Source organism: Petaurus breviceps, unplaced genomic scaffold, assembly GCF_028583685.1.
Source record: "Petaurus breviceps papuanus isolate PSGF00001 unplaced genomic scaffold, PetGlider_PUasm1.0 227, whole genome shotgun sequence".
NCBI classification, from domain to species: domain Eukaryota; kingdom Metazoa; phylum Chordata; class Mammalia; order Diprotodontia; family Petauridae; genus Petaurus; species Petaurus breviceps.
This window is the reverse complement of record NW_027185896.1, coordinates 7,688,679-7,708,365: the sequence shown is the minus strand read 5'-3', so window position 1 is coordinate 7,708,365 and position 19,687 is coordinate 7,688,679. Positions and strand designations below refer to the sequence as shown.

Below are 19,687 nucleotides of genomic sequence, written 5' to 3'. Positions count from 1 at the left end.
TCAAGACCAGATGGATTTGCAAATTAATTTACCAAACTTTTAAAGAACAGTTCATTTAAATACTATATAAACTATTTGAAAAGATTATCCAAGAAGGAATCCTACCAAATTCTTTCTATGACACAAATGGAGTTTTGATACCTAAAACAAGGAGAGAAAAAAACAAAGAAATCTATAGACCAATTTCCTTAATGGATATTGATGTAAAATTTTTAAATAAAACACTAGCAAGGAGATTATAGAAATACATTACAAAAAACATACCCTATGACAAAGTTGACTTTATATCAGGAATGTAGGCTGGTTCAGTATTGGGAAAACTATAAGCTTAATTGACCATATCAATAACAACAACAAAATCATATGACTATATCAATAGATGCAGGAAAAGCTTTTGACAAATTATAATACCTATTCCTGTTCAAAACATTAGAAAGCATAGGAATAAAAAGAACTTTAAAAATTGATAAATAGTATCTATTTTGAAAAACCAACAGCAAGTATTATCTGTAGTGTGGATAAACTAGATACCTTTCCAGTAAGATAAGGGCTGAAGCAAGGGTGTCTATTATCACTATTATTATTCAATATTTACTAGAGATGCTAGCTATAACAATGACACAAGAAAGAGAAGTTGAAGGAATAAGAATAGTCAATGAGGAAACAAAACTATCATGTCTTGCAGATGATATAATGATATATTAAGTGAATCTTAGAGAATCAAATAAAAAACCAGTTGAAAATTTAAAACATTAGTAAAACTGCAGGATATAAAATAAACCCACACAAATGTAGAAGCAAGCACTCCAGCATCCCCAGGGTGGCTGCCAACACAGGTTCTTAGATCTGCTTTTCTAAAGAAAGCAACTCAAAATGGATTAACAAGCTTACTTTAATCAAACATATATAGTTTACCTAGTTCAGGGGGAAAAGGTCAGCATCCCAAACTTCAGAGTATACAGACAGAAGTTACAAGAAAACAGAAAAACAGATCAAGCAGACAGACTTCCAAACTGTCCAACCATTGCATCCATACCAAATCGCAGTTACCAGAGAGGGAAGCATCAACATGTGGATTTTCAAAGGTGGGGGGGGGGGCGGGGCTCTCAATGGCTGTCCAGAGTCTCATCTGGTCAAATCACACTTCTCAAAGTGAGCCCCCAAAACAAAGTCTCACATCAGGGCTTATATAACCTTCTCCTGGCTCAGAGAATATAACAACCCTCTTGACCCACTGCCCAATCACAAAGCACCAAGGTGTGGATTTTCCTGAAAAACAAGCCTCCCACCACAGTCTCTAAATGCACTTAACCTAGGGGCAGGGAAGATCTTAAAAATTTACATTCCTATGACAACAAATCATGAGCATTTCTGTATATTTCGAAAAACCTAGCAAGCAGAGTTAGAAAGATAAATTCCATTTAAAATAACTGTAGACAGCATAAAATACTTGGTAATCTACCAGCCAAAATACATGTAAGAATTACATGAACACAATTCAAAACACTTTTCACACAAATAAAGACAGATCTAAACAAATGAAGAAATATTAATGGCTCATGGGTAGACCAAGCCAATATAATAAAAATGACAATTCTACCTAGATTAATTTACTTATTTAGTCCCATACCAACCAAATATCAAGGAATTATTTCATAGAACTAGGAAAAAGTAATAACAGATTGCATCTGGAGGAACAAAAGGTTAAGATTATCAAAAGAATCAGGTTTTCTTTTTAAGTGAAAGAAAGTAGCCTAGCAATGCTAGCTCTCAAACTATACTACAAGGCAGTAATCATCAAACAATCTGGTACTTGATAAGAAGTTGAACGGTTGAGCAGTGGAACAGATTAAGTACATAATACTCAGAAGAAGCAAATGACTACAGAAGTCTAGTGCTTGATAAACCCAAACTTCCAAATCACTGGGGCAAAAACTCACTACTTGACATAAACTGCCAGGAAAACTGGAAAACAGGTCTGTCAGAAACTAGGCATGGACTGACATTTCATACCTTATACCAATATAAACTCAAAATGGGTACATGTTTTAGATATAAAGGATGATATCATAAGCAAAGTAGAGGAGCATGGAATAATTTACCTGTCAGATGTATGGATAAGGAAAGAGTTCATAACCAAATGAGATAAAGAGGATCATAGAAAGCAAAGTATATGATTTTTGATTACATTAAATTTAAAAGGGTTTGCATAAACAAAGCCAGTGCAATCAAAATTTGAAGGAAAGCAGGAATCTGGTAAGGGGAGAGGAATTTTACCACAAATTTCTCTGATAAAGGTCTCATTTCTCAAATACATAGGAAACTGAAGCAACTTTATAAAAATAAGAACCATTCCCCAATTGATAAATGGTCAAAGGATATGAACAGGCCATTTCCAGAAAAAAATCAAAGCTGTCAGTACTCATAAATATACTCTAAATCACTAATAATTAGAGAAATATAAATTGATACAACTCTGAGGTACAATTTCATACACATCAGATTGGTTTACAAGACAGAAAAGGAAAATGACCAATACTGGATGGGATGTGGAAAAATAGGTGGTAGGCTAATGCATTGTTGGTGGAACTGTAAACTTATCTAACCATTTCAGAAAACAATTTGGAACTATGCCCAAAGAGCTATAAAATTAGACCTAGAAATATTGCTACTAGTTTTATATCCCAAAGAGATCAAAGGAAAAGAACTCATAGGTATAAAAATATTTATAGCAGTTCTTTTTGTAGTGGCATTGAATTGGAAACTGAAGTGATGTTATCAATTGGAGAATGGATGAATAAGTGGTATATGTTTTCATGATGAAAGAGATGATTTCATATAAATTTCAGGTAGACCTGGGAAGACATGAGCAGAACTAGGAGAATATTGTACATATTAATAGCAATGTTGTAATGATAATCAACTGTGAAAGACCTGGCTACTTTGATCAATACAGTGACATGCAACAATTCCAAAAGACTCATAATGACAAATGTATATAAATGTGTATCTACACAAAGAGCACTGGTGGACTCTGAGTGCAGATTAAAGCATTTTTTTCAATTTCTTCATTTTTCTTGGGGTTTTTTGCAGCATGTCTTATGTAGAAATATGTTTTAATAATTTCATGTGTGTAATGGGTATTATATTTCTTGCTTTCTCAACGGGTAGGGGAACTGGTCAGGGGATGGAGAGAATTTGGGATGGAAAAGAAAAAGAAATGAGATGCTTTGTGATCCTGTCCATTCATATTCCCTAAATGTCCCCCTTAGACATAAAACCTACTTATATTCCTTGTTTCTTTGTTCTTTTGTCTTGTACTTTACGAGGCTGTGCCTGTGGAAGGAGCATAACTTTTTCATTTATTCTCCCAAAGTTTGGTATTGTGCTCAATAATGCAGTTAATCTGTTTTTCTTCATACTTAAGCTTAAGATGCTGGTAGGACAGCCAGTTTAGTAAATTTAATTGAATTTAATAAATCTAAAAGGATATATTTAGAATTTATTTCATTCTGTGGTTTGTCACACTCTTGTCTTCTTTAAGATGACCGATATTATTTTAATTTGTTCAGTAGCTATCTATCTTATAAGAGAATGTTCAGTTGTAGCATGGCGTGAAAGAAGATCTAGAAAAAGGAAACTGAAAAGCAGTAGTCAGACAAGTAGGTGGGGAACCAAGAGAGGGAAGCATAATGAAATCCTAGAGAGAAGAAAATATTAAAGGGAACAGTGTAAGCCCAGGACAGTTGTGGCCCCCAAAGATTTTAAATTCTAATGGGGCCACAACATGTAAATAATGAACTCTGTCTCTCTGTCTCTGTCTCTCTCTCTCCCTTTCTCTTCTCTCTCTTTTCTCTCACTCTTTCTCCATATATGTGTGTGTGCATACACATAAATATACATGCCTATACATATTGTGTACATATGTGTGTATAGCTACACACACATATATGTGTATATATGATAGTGTATCTGAAAGAGGAAGGCCTAAGCAGATGGCATTAGTAGGAAAAATCTCCTGGAGTAGATGAGATTTAATCTGAGTCTTGAAGGAAATCAAAAAAGCTAAGGGGTGAGGGAGCCAAACATTCTAGGCACAGGCAAGGGGTTATGCAAAGGTTCAAAAATGGGAGATGGAGAACCTATGTCTTTCTCTAAGCTTTGTTCTGTGTCTGCCATGTACTTCCTCCTCACCTTACCCTTTTGGAATCCCTACTTTCCTTGAAGATTCTTTTTCTTGTCCCTCTAGCTTCTAGAGAACTCCTCAAAACTACCATTAGTGTGTATGTATGTGTATGCACACGTATAGACAAACATATATACCCATGTGCACACACACATATATATACTCACATACATATGTATATGTATGTACATAAACATACATACACAGAGATACAGGATACAGTGTAGTTTTGTACTTTGTACAAATGTAGCAAGTATATATTGTGTGAGTACATACATGCATCTATACTTGCATATATATTATGTCTGTATCTATACTGTACATGTTTTCTCCTCCATTATAATATAAACTCTTTTATGGGTAGGGACTATTAATCTTTGTATTCCCAGTGCTTACTATAGCACCTTGCGTGTAGTCAGTACTTAATATATGCTTCTTAATTGATTGATTTTACTAAGTGAATTGGAAAAACTCTTGAGTAAACTGGCATAACTACCATTCTGTAAACTTCCTGAGAACAGGTACTGACTTCTTTGCATATCCCCCAAAAGTACCAAGCATGGAGATCTGCACAAGATTTGTACTTGATGATGGGATTTTTGTTTGTTTGCTTGTTTGGTTTTTATTTTTAATTTTTTTTGGTCTTTATTAATTTGTTTGTTTACTTTTAGTCTGCAAGATTCAGTTCCACAATTCCTTGAGTTTCAAATTTTCTCTCCCTCTCTCCCCTTCTCCCCATGTCGGCATACAATCAAGTATAGGATCTGCAAATACTTCCGCATTAGACATTAGTCAGATTATAAAGAAGGATTGTATCAGATGGAATGAACAATGGAAAAGAGGAAACAAAACCAAACAAGAAAAAGAGCAAGTAGTTTGCTTCAATCTGGATTCAAACTCAGTTCTTTCTCTGGATGTAGACATCTCTCTCCATCATGAGTCTTTTGGGGTTGACTTATAACCCTGGATTGCTGAGAAGAGTCCAATCTATCAAAGTTGGTTGTCACACATATGTTGTGTCTGTAATTGTGTACAAATTTCTCCTGGTTCTACTCTTCTCACTCAGCATCAGTTCCTATAAGCCTCTCCAGGTAAATATGAAGTCCACCTGCTCCTCATTTCTTATATCACAATAGTATTCCATTACATGCATATACCACAACTTGTTCAGCCATTCCCTAATTGATGGAAACCCCCTTAATTTCCAGTTCTTTGCCACCACAAAAAGAGCTGCTATAAATATTTCTATACATGTGGGTCTTCCTCCTGCTTCTATGATCTCTTTGGGATACAACCTTAGAAGTGGTATTGCTGGGTCAAAGGATAGGAAATTATTTATAGCCCTTTGGGCATAATTCCAGATTGCTCTCCAGAATGGTTGGATCAGTTCACAACTCCACCACCAATGTATTAGTGTTCCAATTTTTCTACATCCTCTCCAGCATTTGTCATCCTGTTTTGTCATCTTAGCCAATCTGACTGGTGAGATGTGGTACCTCAGAGTTGTTTTGATTTGCATTTCTCTAATCAATAGTGATTTAGAGCATTTTTCATATGCTTATAGATATCTTTAATTTCTTCCTCTGAAAAATGCCTGTTCATATTCTTTGACCATTTATCAGTTGGGGAATGACTTGTATCCTTATAGATTTGACTCAATTCTCTGTATATTTTAGAAATGAGTCCTTTATCAGAGACATAGGTTGTAAAAATTCTTTCCCAATTTTCCACTTCCCTCCTAATCTTGGTTACATTGGCTTTGTTTGTACAGAAGCTTTTCAATTTAATGTAATCAAAATTATCCATTTTGCATCTTATAATGCTCTCTAATTCTTGTTTGGTCATAAAGTCTTCCCCTCTCCACAAATCTGACAGGTAAACTATTCCTTGCTTTCCCAGATTGCTTACAGTATCAGCCTTTATACCTAGATCATGTACCCATTTAGACTTGATTTGGGTATATGATGTTAGATAATGGTCTATGCCCAGTTTCTGCCATACTATATTCCAGTTTTCCCAGCAGTTTTTGTCAAATAGTGAGCTGTTATCCCCAAAGCTAGGGTCTTTGGGTTTATCAAACAGTAGATTACTATAGTCATTGACTGCTGAGTCTCGTGTACCCAGTCTATTCCATTGATCCACTACTCTGTTCCTCAGCCAGTACCAAGTAGTTTTGAGGACTGCTGCTTTATAATACAGATTAAAATCTGGTATAGCTAGTCCACCTTCCCTAGCATTTCTTTTCATTAATTCCCTTGATCTTCTGGACCTTTTGTTCTTCCAAATGAATTTTGTTACTATTTTTTTCTAGCTCTATAAAGTAGTTTTTTGGCAAATTTATTGGTATGGCACTAAATACATAATTTAATTTAGGTAAAATTGTCATTTTTATTATATTAGCTCGACCCAGCCACGAGCAATTGATGTTTTTCCAATTAGTTAGATCTGACTTTATTTGTGTGAAAAGTGTTTTGTAGTTGTGTTTTGTTTTGGCAGGTAGATTCCCAAATATTTTATAATGTCTACAGTAACTTTAAATGGGATTTCTCTTTCTATCTCTTGCTGTTGAATTTCATTAGAAATATACAGGAATGCCGAGGATTTATGTGGGTTTATTTTATATCCTGCAACTTTGCCAAATTTATTTATTGTCTCAAGTAATTTTTTACTTGATTCTCTAGGATTCTCTAAGTATATCAATGATGATGAGGTTTTTTTGAGCATAACTGAATCAAAGTTGGAAATCACCCTCTTAGATACTTAGTGTAATAAAGAAAATTTTTCTAAGCATTGTCTTTCATTTCTTATTAATATATAAACCACTGACAGAATCTTGATTTTTAGCTAAGTTGTACATTTGGCCAACATTTCAACATTTACATTGTGCCTTTGTTCTTATTTTTTCATATGAGTAGTTCACTAGAATATCAGTGCATAATGATATGAATATAATTATCTTCTTAAACTTCCATAGTGTTTAACATTAACATAGACTTCTGTTAAACATAGTTGTCCTTTTTGTCATTTGCTCTAAAATAGGAACAGATGCTTATGCTGCTCCTCACAAAATACATTTTCTCTTATTACTGACAAGTGGATAATGTCATTATTGGCAGGAATGTAATGACAGAGGATGGAAATTTGATTATATTTAAGCCTTACTGATTATTTACTAAAAATAAAATTTTTATCAGCTTTCAAAAGGTGTGAACATCTTTCACATTGACCAACTCCTTTTCTTCCTCACCATACTCATACCCTTCTGTTTTTATGTGTGATATTAGACTAAGAGAGCATATACACTTCTCAGCACTCATTTCCTCTTCACCTACCATTTGCTGTAAAAATCCAGCACCAAGAAAATAGGAAAGAGAAAGAGAGCTTAATAAATTTTTAAAAATTCAATGCATGACTTCCTCTAGTCCACACTTGATTTATTCTATGCCATGTGCCTTTGTCCTACAACATATGCAAGAGACCAGTTTTCCACAGGAGTTTATATTACATTTGGAAGCAAGAGAGAACAGAATGATAGTTGTCTCTTTTTAAAAGGAAAAGACTTCTTGTGATTTAGAAATGTAAGAGACCCTCTACTAGAGACCATCTGTTCCAGCCTCTTAATTTTACAGACAAGAAGACAAACCAGCCCAGAGGGATGAAGTGCTATTTAAAAGTTAATCCATGTAGTGGTTAGGTGGTGCAGTGGATAGAGCACTGGGCTTGGAATCAGGAAGACTCATCTTCCTGAGTTCAAATCCGACCTCAGACACTTCATAGATGTGTGACCCTGAGCAAGTCACTTAATCCTGTTTGCCTCAGTTTCCTCATATGTAAAAGTATCTGGAGAAGGAGATGGCAAACAGCTCCAGTACCCTGGCCAAGAAAACCCCAAATGGAGTCACCAAGAGTCAGACATGACTGAAGAATGACTGACCTTGTCACAGGTGACAAATGCAGTTCTCCAGCCCAGGTTCTCTAATGTTAAATTCAGAGTTCTTACCATTAAACCATGATGATGGATAAAATTAAAATGGAAATCCATATCATGAGATAAAATGTTTTTTTATAAACAATTCACCAAAAGAAATTATTATAATATGTTTTGGCCATAGTGACAGGGATTTTAGGCAAAAAGAGGTATAAGCATTTAGACATTTGTATGGATTTTTAATATGAATTAAGTAATTAGAAAAAGAAATATATGTGGTATCTTCTGGATTTTCTGTCCCAGAAAAGAAGTGTTAAGTTTTGTAAACACTAACATGAGTGGATGTTTGTCTTTGTTTTGTAGGCAATATGAAACTGTTGTTCCACTGGAAGATTCTATTGTGACAGAGGTCACAGCAACACTACAAGAGTGGGCTAGTCTCTGGAAGCAACTCTATGTGGTAAGTATATAGTGAGAAGAAAGACTCTTGGGACAGTATCCATTCTTGGTAAAACAGTATTTAATGACCATTGTATCAATGAAAAACCACCTTGTGGCTTTTAGCATCTTGGGAATTTCTCAGTAACAAACCAGGAATAGTTCCTTGAGTAATGCACAAACATTTAGGGATGCCTTTGAAAACTGTTTACTATGAACTGAGGATTTTTACACAAACAAGTTACAATAATAGTTTCTTGTAGCATCTCTCTTAACATTAGTCTGCAGGATTTTGCCAGTGGCTTGGTACCAAAGAGCTCCAGTGATTCAGAAATTCAACTCCATGGAGCAGCAATGTTTTACTGGCATAGCTGTCAATCAATACTTTCTTTAAAATTCACTTCTCTGTATAGGTAGTACCAAATGGTTCTTTGCCTCCTTGGATTAGCTCTGGAAATCTCTTTAATGCACTTGAAATAGTAATAGTTGACATTTATGTAATACTTCATACATGATTTCTTTTGATCAATCAGCTTGCTTTTTGCCAGGCACTGTGTTAGGGCTGGATTTGATCTTCATAGCGGTCCTATGAAGTCAGCAGCACAGGTGTTAACACCACTTTGGACTCACTCTGCCAACCTTCACCGATTGATAGGTCTCCAGAGGGCAACTAATGATGCTTCACCCAGCGGTGACCCTGAGGTTCAGAGTGGGTTTTCTGGGATTATTTTAGGACCAGCCTATCTAGGACACTCCAGCTAGTATGCTTCCAGGTCAGTTTCACTCAGTAATCTCAATTTCTAAAGAAAAATTATTTACAAAGAGGACACAACAGATCATCCTCCTAAAATCCAGGAGCACACTGTCCCATGGATACACACAGGGTCCCGGGGAATAATGTACACAGAGGTCATGAGGTGTATGTGTAGAGAACCCATGCGGCAAAGGGGTCCCTCACAATTCCTGGTTACTGAAAGTTTTCTCCCTTCATTGAGTTCCCACTATGTTACCCTTAGGTGTAGCTCTGCTAGGATCTGAGAGTTAGTTCCTTTGAAGAGTCCATTGCTAACACTTCTGTATGCCATGAGGGTTCATGTTCCCAAAGATGCCTTTTCTCAGGTGACGATGATTGCTGGCTAAATGTGTGTCTTTCTACTTGTCCTGTCTCTCTGATCCTGATGATAGCCACTTTTCACTATTCATCCAGCCTCTTCAATGACATGGTTTTTGGAAATGGGGAGGAGAGAAAGAAATTCTCCTTACCCCTGGAAGTGATTCCTTCTCAGGGGCACTCATCCCACAGTGATGGGGAAAGGGGAAGATGGGGAAAGGAAGAGATTGTAGCCAGTGCAAGGGTAGAAGAATGATAGTGCTGTGAACAGAAATAGGGAAGTGAGGAGAAGGAGAATGTTTAGGGAGGATGATAATGAGTTTTATTTTAGACATGTTGAGTCTGAAGTGACTACGGGACATCTAAGTGGAGATATCAAGCAGGTTGTAGCAGGTATGAGACTGGAGGTCAGGAGAAAGAGAAGTATCAGCATGTGACTGGAAATATAGATTTGGGAGTTATATGAAATGCACTAGAGCTGATGAGATCCCGAAGATTAAATGTAGAGAGAGAAGAGGAGAGGGCCCAGGACAGAGTCTATAGGAACCCTAATCCATAGGGGGCAGAACAAAGATGACAGACCTGCAAGGAGATTGAAACTAGAACTTCCAATCCATAAATCTCCAATCTAGAAAACAAGAGGGATTTACACTTGATTGAACTCATTGATGGGCTAACTGCTGTCTTATTATACACCAGTTCAATGGACATGATTAATCCTATCAGCCTATCACATTTCTTTCTTGCTTGTTCTAATCAAAGGGGTTCTCACTTCATAGTGATCGCAGGGCATAAACCATCTTGCTTAGATGCACAAAACTTCCTATCTGTTGATTAAATTGAGGTATCTGGGTCTTCTGTGAAAGGAGTTATCCTGTTTTGCATATTCTTTAAAATAGATGAAGCTGGAATACAGACCTGAATAGAAGAGAAGCCAAAATCTTTTCGTGAGAAACAGTTGACCCAAGCATTATAATAGGAAAGAATGCCAGTTGAGTTATACCAGTGGTATCTTCAGGACTACTTAGCTTAAAGAATCATGAATACCTTTCTTACTGTATCTCAAATGTTACAAGTGTAGAGTCCGAATTTCAAGACCCTTCTCACCACATTAAATATGCCTACAAAGACATTATTCTTTTTTCAGAGAAGTGACCATTTATATGGAGCTCTATATACTTACACATGCAGAACCACTAATACAGCCTATTTGTGGACAATACACAGTTTTTCTTTAAAGTGGGTTTTGAAATTCACTTCAGTTTAAAAACTGAAATACCTATCTTCCATTAAGCACAGGATGATAGTGTCATCCCCCTTCCCAGTAAACTCCAGCGGCTTCCTATCACTTGCAGAATCAAATGAAAAAGCCTCAGTTTGACGTTCAGAGTCCAAAACCTGCCCCTCTCTTAGCTCTCCAGTTTTCTTACAGCTTGCTCCATTCTCAACCCCCTTAAACCCTGACATACTCAAATCCCAGCTAAAGTCTAAATTCTAGAGAAAGCCTTTCCCACTCCCTTTTAGTTCTGGTGCCTTCCCTCTGTTGATTATTCCCATTTATCATGCACATACATGTGTATGTGTATATAATGTTTATGTGCATTTATACATATACACATATATGTATATATCCGCTGTTTGTACAGTTGTCCGTATGTTGGCTCCACCATGAGACTGTGAGCTCTTCAAGAGTAGGGACTTCCTTTTACCTTTCTTGCCATCCTCAGTGCTTAGCATAGTGCCTGATAACATAGTAGGTGCTTAAAAAATGTTTACTGACTGACGGACAACTATGTAACAAGAACAGTGCTATGAAAATTAAAGTGTCTTTGTGTGGTGGTTTATCAGTCAAAAGACTGGCATCTAGTACACTTTAAAAAGTTGAAATAAAAGTAAATGGAAGATTCAAAATTCACAGCCATCTGTTTTCATTTTATGTATCTTATAAAAATCTTTTAAGTAGAGCACATTATATTTTTTAGTTCTTCATATTAAATAAATGGATTATACTATTATATTAAGCCAAATTGGTTGGAAAAATCACATAATGTTGAAAAAGTACAGAAAATATATTCTGTTCCTCCAGCTGTCTTCAGTAAGGCTGTCTTTCTCTACTTTAAAATTACTCTAATTCCAGATATGAAACATGCATTAAATGTAAGGCAAGCTTTTCTTCAAAGTGTTCCATAAGTACAACATTATTTTACTCAATTTGTTAGATTTCTTTTGTGGGGAGGAGGCTGAGGGTGTTGGTAGAATATTTTGGGCCACTATTTTATTATACCTTTAGCTCAAAAGATACTAGCTTTGGAAATGCTGTTGTTTTATCGATAAGCTCTCAAAAGATTTATTACTAACCTATGTAGTTTAAAGCATCTATGGTTTAAAAGATATCATCAGCTTTGGGTTTCTTTGCATCATGCCAACCCACTAATCCTCCTTTTTTTTTAAACTATGCCCACCCTATCTACTGTTCCCCAGCTGATTACACTAATTGAAAGTGTCTGCTTCCAATAAATGTTTTCGGAGTTCTTCCACAAACACACATTCATATGAAAAAATAATAACAGAGGAAGAGTCAAGGATCTGACCTGGATTTTACATTTCACTGAACATACAAAGCTTCCTATAGCCCTAACTCCAACCAATCCAGAATAGCCTTACATTTGACCCCATGACTTTCATCAGTGGCTTGAACAAAATTTTTGGAAAATGTAAGAATATATAGCATAACTACTGATCACTAAATTCCAACGAGTAGCACCAATCCTTCTGCAGTTTCTGGGGCCCTAAGCCAGATTGGCTTCCTCAGCAATCTGCATACACAATCTCTAATTACTTGTCCCTCTTCTGTCACTGCCACCCACTTTAGACCACAAGATTGCATTTTCTAGGGTATATTTATAAAGGAAAAGAGAATATGCAAATTCAGAAATAATACCCCAGAGTAAAATAATTATAAGTGCAAATTAAAGAATACTACCTAGGTACTGAGATGGACATTCAACCTCCTAAAGTAATCTATTTTGCTATAGTTCCCCAGTCTTGCTCCATTCATTCCTTCTGATTCCTTCTTAGCTTAGAACATCTTCCCTTGTAACCTGCTTGAAAATGTCATCTTTCAACTCAAAACAGTTCCCACTTCCAAGCCCAAACAAGAATTAGACTACCTGGGTATTCTAGTCTCTACATTCAGGGTTAAAGCTCATAGATAAGCAGGAAGTCCTAGGTGCCTGGCAAATTGTGAGTCTTCCACTTACATTCTCATGTAATCTTTGAGCTAACTTCTAGTCTCTGACCAAAATAATCCAAGAGAAGTAAATATAACAGTACTCCTTTTGTCTCAAAAAAATCTGAATAATTCTGCAGTACAAAATATACTGTATTTGGACAGGGGAAGGCATGGCAATTGGGGTTAAGTGACTTGCCCAAGATCACAGGGCTAATAAGTGTTAAGTGTCTGAGGCTGCATTTGCACTCAGGTCCTCCTGACTCCAGGGCTGGTGCTCTATTCACTGTGCCACCTAGTCGCCCCCAAGTATACTGTATTTGGAGTCAGAGGACCTGAGTTTGAATCCTGACTTCACCACTGTCCACCTCTGGGACATTGAGCAGCTCTCTCTGTTCCTCAGTTTCTTAATCTATAAATTAAAGGGATTGGACTACATGACCACTGTCCCTTCCAGTTCTAAATATATAATTTTATATATATAATCCAACACACATTACTCTCATTGTTCACAAAAGCTAATGTTCTTCCTTAGAATTAGTTCTTTATAATCCTCTTGTGTTCATTTCCTTTTTCTTTTAGGTTTGTTTCTATTTCTTACAGATAATTTATATGGCAAGTATAAAGAACACTAGGGCAGCTAGGTGGCACAGTGAATAGACCACTGGACTTAGAATCAGGACAATTCATCTTCCTGAGTTCAAATCCAGCCTCAGATACTTACTAGCTGTTTAACCCTAGGCATGTCACTTAACTTTGTTTGCCTCAGTTTCCTCATCTGGAAAACAAGCTGAAGGAGGAAATGGAAAATAGTTCTATTTTCTTTGCAAAGAAAACCCCAGATGGGGTCACCGACAGTTAGACACTCCTGGAGCAATTCAACAACAGCAAAATTAACTACATTGGAAAACTACTCTAACTGTCCTTACATGTATAGTGCTGTGGAACAGTTATAAAAAAGGGTTTTTTAAAATTTCATAATAAATTCCTTTAGACACAATTGACTTGCCTTGTGCTATTCCAGGTCATATGACCACCCCTTTTCAATCTCCTTGCAGGTCTGTCATCTTTGTTCTGCCCCCTATGGATTAGGGTTCCCATAGACTCTGTCCTGGGCCCTCTCCTCTTCTCTCTCTACATTTAATCTTCGGGATCTCATCAGCTCTAGTACATTTTATATAACTCCAAAATCTATATTTCCAGTCACATGCTGATACTTCTCTTTCTCCTGATCTCCAGTCTCACACCTGCTACAACCTACTTGATATCTCCACTTAGATGTCCCGTAGTCACTTCAGACTCAACATGTCTAAAATAAAACTCATTATCATCCTCCCTAAACATTCTCCTTCTCCTCACTTCCCTATTTCTGTTCACAGCACTATCATTCTTCTACCCTTGCACTGGCTACAATCTCTTCCTTTCCCCATCTTCCCCTTTCCCCATCACTGTGAACCAGTTCAACTCTACACTGTCATCTTCTCTCAAGTCCCTCCTCCTTTATTCTCTATAAGATTTTTCCCTTCCAACTCAGCCTTAGATTACTCTCACCATCTGTCACCTTTACTCCTACTCACATGCTGCTGAACAAAGCTGGAGAAAATCACCAAACTGTGCTGACTGGGTCCACTACATGTTTACAGTGCATAATCTCTATTGGTCCCTCACAATCTTTCTGTGCCTCTTTAATCAGTTACTATCCCATTCACTATGGTGGCTTTTCCAAACCTTGTCCTGCCTTCTCAAGCCTCCCACAGTGTCCCCTTTCTCTGTCCTTTCAGCTGAGAACATTGCCTCATATTTCATTTTTAAAAATTAAGGCCATTCACAGAGATCTGCCTCTTTTCCCTTTATTCATCTCACATTGTGCAGATACCTTAATGCTACTGTGTCTTTCTTCACCCCTGTTTCACATGAAGAGGTGACCTTTCTTCTTGCAAAGACAAACTACTTTACATATACACATGATTCCATTCCACCCTGTCTTCTGCAACAGATTGTCTGTTCTGTCATCCCTACTCTCTCACTAATATTCATTCATCCCGTCTACTGCCTATTTCCCTGCTACATGCCCATGTTTCCTTCATCCTGAAAAAATCCTCATTTGATACATCCATCCCTGCTAGACACCATCCTGTATTACTTTTTCCTTTTGTGGCTAAGTTGCTTGAGAAAGCTTTCTACAATAGCTTTTCTTATCTACAATAACATGTTCTTTCCTCTCACTCTTCTTAATTCTTTGCAATCTGACTCCCACCCTCATCATTTAGCTGAAACTGTATCTTCAAAATTACCAATGATCTCTTAATTCCTTTTCTCATTCCTCCTACTTCTTCACCTCTTTGCAGTCTTCAACACTGTTGATCACTTTCTTCTCTTTGATACTCTATTCTCTCTAGGCTTTTGACACTGCTGTCTTCTCATTCTCCCCCACCCTGAGACCATATTTTCTCCATCTCTTTTGGTGACTCTTCATCTAGTCAGGGGTGGGGAACCTGAGGCCCTGAGGTCACATGTGGCCCTCTAGGTCCTCAACTGCAGCCCTTTGACATAATCTAAACTTCACAGATTTTTTTCTGTTTGAATTCCATCAAAAGGCCACACCTGAGGACATAGAGGGCCACATGTGACCTTGAGGCCACAGGCTCCCTAGCCCTGAGTCCTAGGTCATGCCTACTAACTTTGGGCATCTTTCCAGGCCCTATCCTGAGCCCTGTTCTTCCTGCATACTGATTAATGTGGTGATCCCATCAGCTCTTCCAGTTTCATTTATTGTCTATATATAGATGACTCTCAGATCTACTTGTCCAGTTGCCCTCTTTTTCTTCTTACTCCAATCTTGCCTCTCTAAGTACTTTTTAGACATCTAAAAGTACAGATTCAGTAAACATCTTAAATTCAACATATTGAAGACTGAACTAATTGTTTTCCCTAAAAACACTTACTTTTTCCTAATTTCTCTGTTACTACCTAGGGTACCACCATCCTCCTAGGCTCACGCATGGCCTTGGTCCAGTCTTTCCAGGATTACATATAACTCACATACCTGAAGTTCCAATCCAACTGACCTGTTTGTTGTTCCTCATACCTGACATTCCATCTCCTACATTCCATAGCCTTTGTACAAACTGCCTCTGCTACTTGAATTGATATTCTTTCTTCCTTCTACATCCCGGAATCCCTAGGTCCTCTCAAGTCTCAGATCATATACCCCCTACTTTAAATACCCTTTCTTGATTTCACCAGTTGTTAACATTCCCCTAAAATTCCTTTTTGTTTATTTTGTATGCATCCTGCATCTGCTTCTCTGTGACTATGTGTATCGTCATGTAGAATGCAAGTTTCTCACTCTTGCATTTGTATTTCCAAATTCTATTGCAATGACTGGTACATGGTTGTTTGTTTGTTCTTTCATTGCTATTTGTCTTTCTTTCTTGAAGAGAACCATGATATCAGGAAAGTCATCAATGCCATGACTTGCAAGTGAATTGAATTTAAGTGAGGCAGGCCTGTACAAAGTCACAAGCCTCACTCTATCCTCCAGAGCCATCTGGGTCCAGTGGCAAGATATAGATCAGGACGACTAGAGATGGTCCCAGATAAGCAGGAGAACTGGGGCAGCTAGGTGGTCCAGTGGATAGAGCACTGGGCCTGGAGTCAGGAAAACCTGAGTTCAAATCTGGTCTCAGACACTTACTAGCTATGAGACCCTGGGCAAGATACAATAATTAATGAATGCTTATTGGTTGATTGATGTGAATAGTGAGGCTCTAGCTGATGTGTTTCACTAAGGACTTAGCTTCTTTTAACTTCTCTGAATCTGTTTCCTCATCTGTAAAATACAGATAAAAATACTCACTCTACTCACTTCACAGGGCTGTTATAATAAAAGCACCTTGAAACCCATAATGCACTATATAAGTGAGTCCTCATTATTAATTCATTCAGCACAAATTTTTAAAGTAATTTTAAGCCAGAAAACTGTGATAGGTACTGAAGAGATCAGGGATGGTTCTTAATATTGTTAAATTTACAGCCTACTAGGGAAGTTAAGGGGCATCTAGATGGCACTGTGGATAGAGTACCAGGCCTGGAATAAGGAAGACTCATCTTCCTTACTTCAAATCTGTCCTCAGACACTTACTGCCTGTGTGACTCTAGACAAGTCACTTAATCCTGTTTGCCTCACTTTCCTCATCCATAAAATGGACTGGAGAAGGAAATGGTAAACTACTATAGTATCTTTGCCAAGAAACCTCAAATGGATTCAGAATCAGACATAACTGAAAAACAACAGCAGGGGAGTTGACACAAGAACAGATAATGACATGGGTATATTGGGGAATTGTAAAACAAAATGGTGTATGGGCCCAAGGGCCAGGGGTGGGGGCGTAACTTGTTGTGAACTCAGGTGATCTTAGAAAACTTCTTGGAGGAGGTGGCATTTGAACTGGATTTTAAATGATATGTAGGAATTGAATAGATGAAGAGAGGATGGGAAGATATTCCAGATGTGAAATATTGCATGAGCAAAGTCACAGAGGTGGGAAAGCACAGGGCATGTTGCCAGGGGTGGAAATTAGGTCAGTTTAGCTAGAGCATAGTGGGCACGGGTGGGCATAATATGCAAACGAAAGCATAAACTATAGCTCAGAACAACATCAATAACATTTATATAGCACTTTATATATATTGAAAGCACTTTATATATATTATCTCATTTGATCTTCACAACAACCTTTTGAAGTAGGTGCTAGAGATGAGGAAACTGGGGCTAAAATAAATTATTTGCTCAGGGTTGCACAGCTAGTAAATGTCTGAGTTCAGATTCAAATTCAGGTCTTCCTGATATCCGGCACCATATTTACCTTATCCAATGGCTATCTGAATTTGGGAGTCAGCTTTATAAAGGAGATAGTTGAATCAGTGGGAATGAATGGTATGCTTGTATATTTGTTCTCAGAACAATGAGTTTTGTTTTCTTAACAAAAAGCTCTCTAAGACTATGAGCAAGTACCTGTCTACATTGTTAGAAAGGGTGTCCTCATTGGAGTTCCCTACCACAATAAAATCACAAGTCTGTTTTTAACAATTCCAATGTGAGATGGCCAAGGGCTAGATTTTAGTTGAGAAATAACAGCAAAATCATGGGGAGTGTGGCTAGGGGTATTTGAATGATTTCATTTACTATTCCACAATATATCTAGAGAACTCATTTCATTGCATATATGGATTTCCCTACATTTTTTCTCTCTGTTTTCTCTTGATTACTACAGAGGACTTTTTGTATTAAAACAGTTCCCTCCTCAAATAGGCTCCCTCTCATTTTGATTTCAAGTTAAACCCTATAAAGAAGAACCATTAGCTTGTAGGGTGCATCCACATGTCTAGTCAACATGTTGATACTAGAATCGATTTAAGTGAGAAGAGTACAATTCTTAAGCCAGGTAAAGAGATTATAAAACATTGCAAAAGATAAAATAGGCAACTTTGATTCCATAAAATTGATAAACTCTTTCCTGTATACCCCCAAAGAGATCAAAGAAATAAGAAAAAGATTCATATGTTCAAAATTATTTATAGTGACTTTTCTAGTAGGAAAAACCTGGAACTGAGGAGGTGCAACTTATGGGGGGATGGCTAAACAAATTGGCATATGAATGGAATGGAATGTTATTGTGCCATAAGAAATGATGAAGTGGTTTCAAAGAAAATTGGCAAGACTTGTATAAAATAATGTGAAGTGAAATGAGCAGAATCACAAGAAAAAAATTGTGTAATGTTTCTTAGAAAAAACAACTTTGAAAGACTGTAGATCTCTGTTAATGCAATCATAAGTCAGAATTCCAAAGGACCAATATAAGGCATGCTCCTGACCTTCTGACAGAGTTAATGAGCTCAAAATGCAGAATGAGACACATGTTTTGGGACATGGCCAGTTGGGTTATTTGGATCTGCTTGACTATGCAAATTTGTTATGAGTTTTAGTTTTGTTGTTCATGGGTAGAGATGGCAGGTAAGTGGAACAGAGAAAAATGCTTGTTAATTTAAAACTGTAACAAAATTTAAAATTAAGAAAGGATTTTTCATGAATGAAATTAGTGTAACTAGGATAAAAACGAAGCAGTTGAGGGGGGAAATCTTTATAGCAAACATCTTTTAGAAGAGTGTCTTATCTAAGATATGTAGGCAAGTAACAGCAACATTTGAGTCCAAGAACCAGTGACTGTCATCAAAGAATATGCACAAAGTTCTCAAAAGAAGAATTGCAAACAGTTAACAACCATATAAAAGAATTGTCCAAATTACTAATAAAAGGGGAACTACAAATCAAAACAACTCAAAAGCTTTACTACATACCCCCAAAATTGGCAGATAGCAAAATATGCAAAACTAGTCAATGTTGAGGTGGGGGGTGGTGTTAAATATACTAACATCTAGTTAGTGGAGCTGTGAATTTGCCCACTGATTCTGGAAAGCAGTTTGCCATAAAAATTGGTGAGGCACTATCACGTAGATACCCTTTGTCTCAGAGATCCCATGGCTAGGCATATGTTCCAAGGACATCAAATATGGAAATAAAGGTTCCGTTGTCACCGTTTATAGCAGCACTTTTGTGGTAGCAAAGAACTGGAAAGTAGATAATCATTAGTTATTGAATGACTAAACAAATAGTAACACAGAAATGTATTTGTATGTATATGTACATTATTTCACCACAAGAAATGATTAATTCAGAGGAGCTTGATACAACTTATGAACTGGTACAGAATCAACTAAGAAAACAACATGCCC

At 37.0% G+C, this 19,687-nt stretch overlaps 1 protein-coding gene across 4 annotated transcripts in view; it reads left to right on the top strand.

Moving 5' to 3' along the window:
- DOCK3 (dedicator of cytokinesis 3) overlaps positions 1-19,687 on the top strand; it is a 520,915-nt gene that overhangs the window by 213,383 nt on the left and 287,845 nt on the right. For all 4 annotated transcript variants that reach the window (XM_069095615.1, XM_069095614.1, XM_069095613.1 and 1 more), the window contains exon 5: positions 8,478-8,574. In XM_069095615.1, the coding sequence (XP_068951716.1) occupies positions 8,478-8,574 (97 nt within the window). The remainder of the gene's footprint in view (positions 1-8,477; positions 8,575-19,687) is intronic.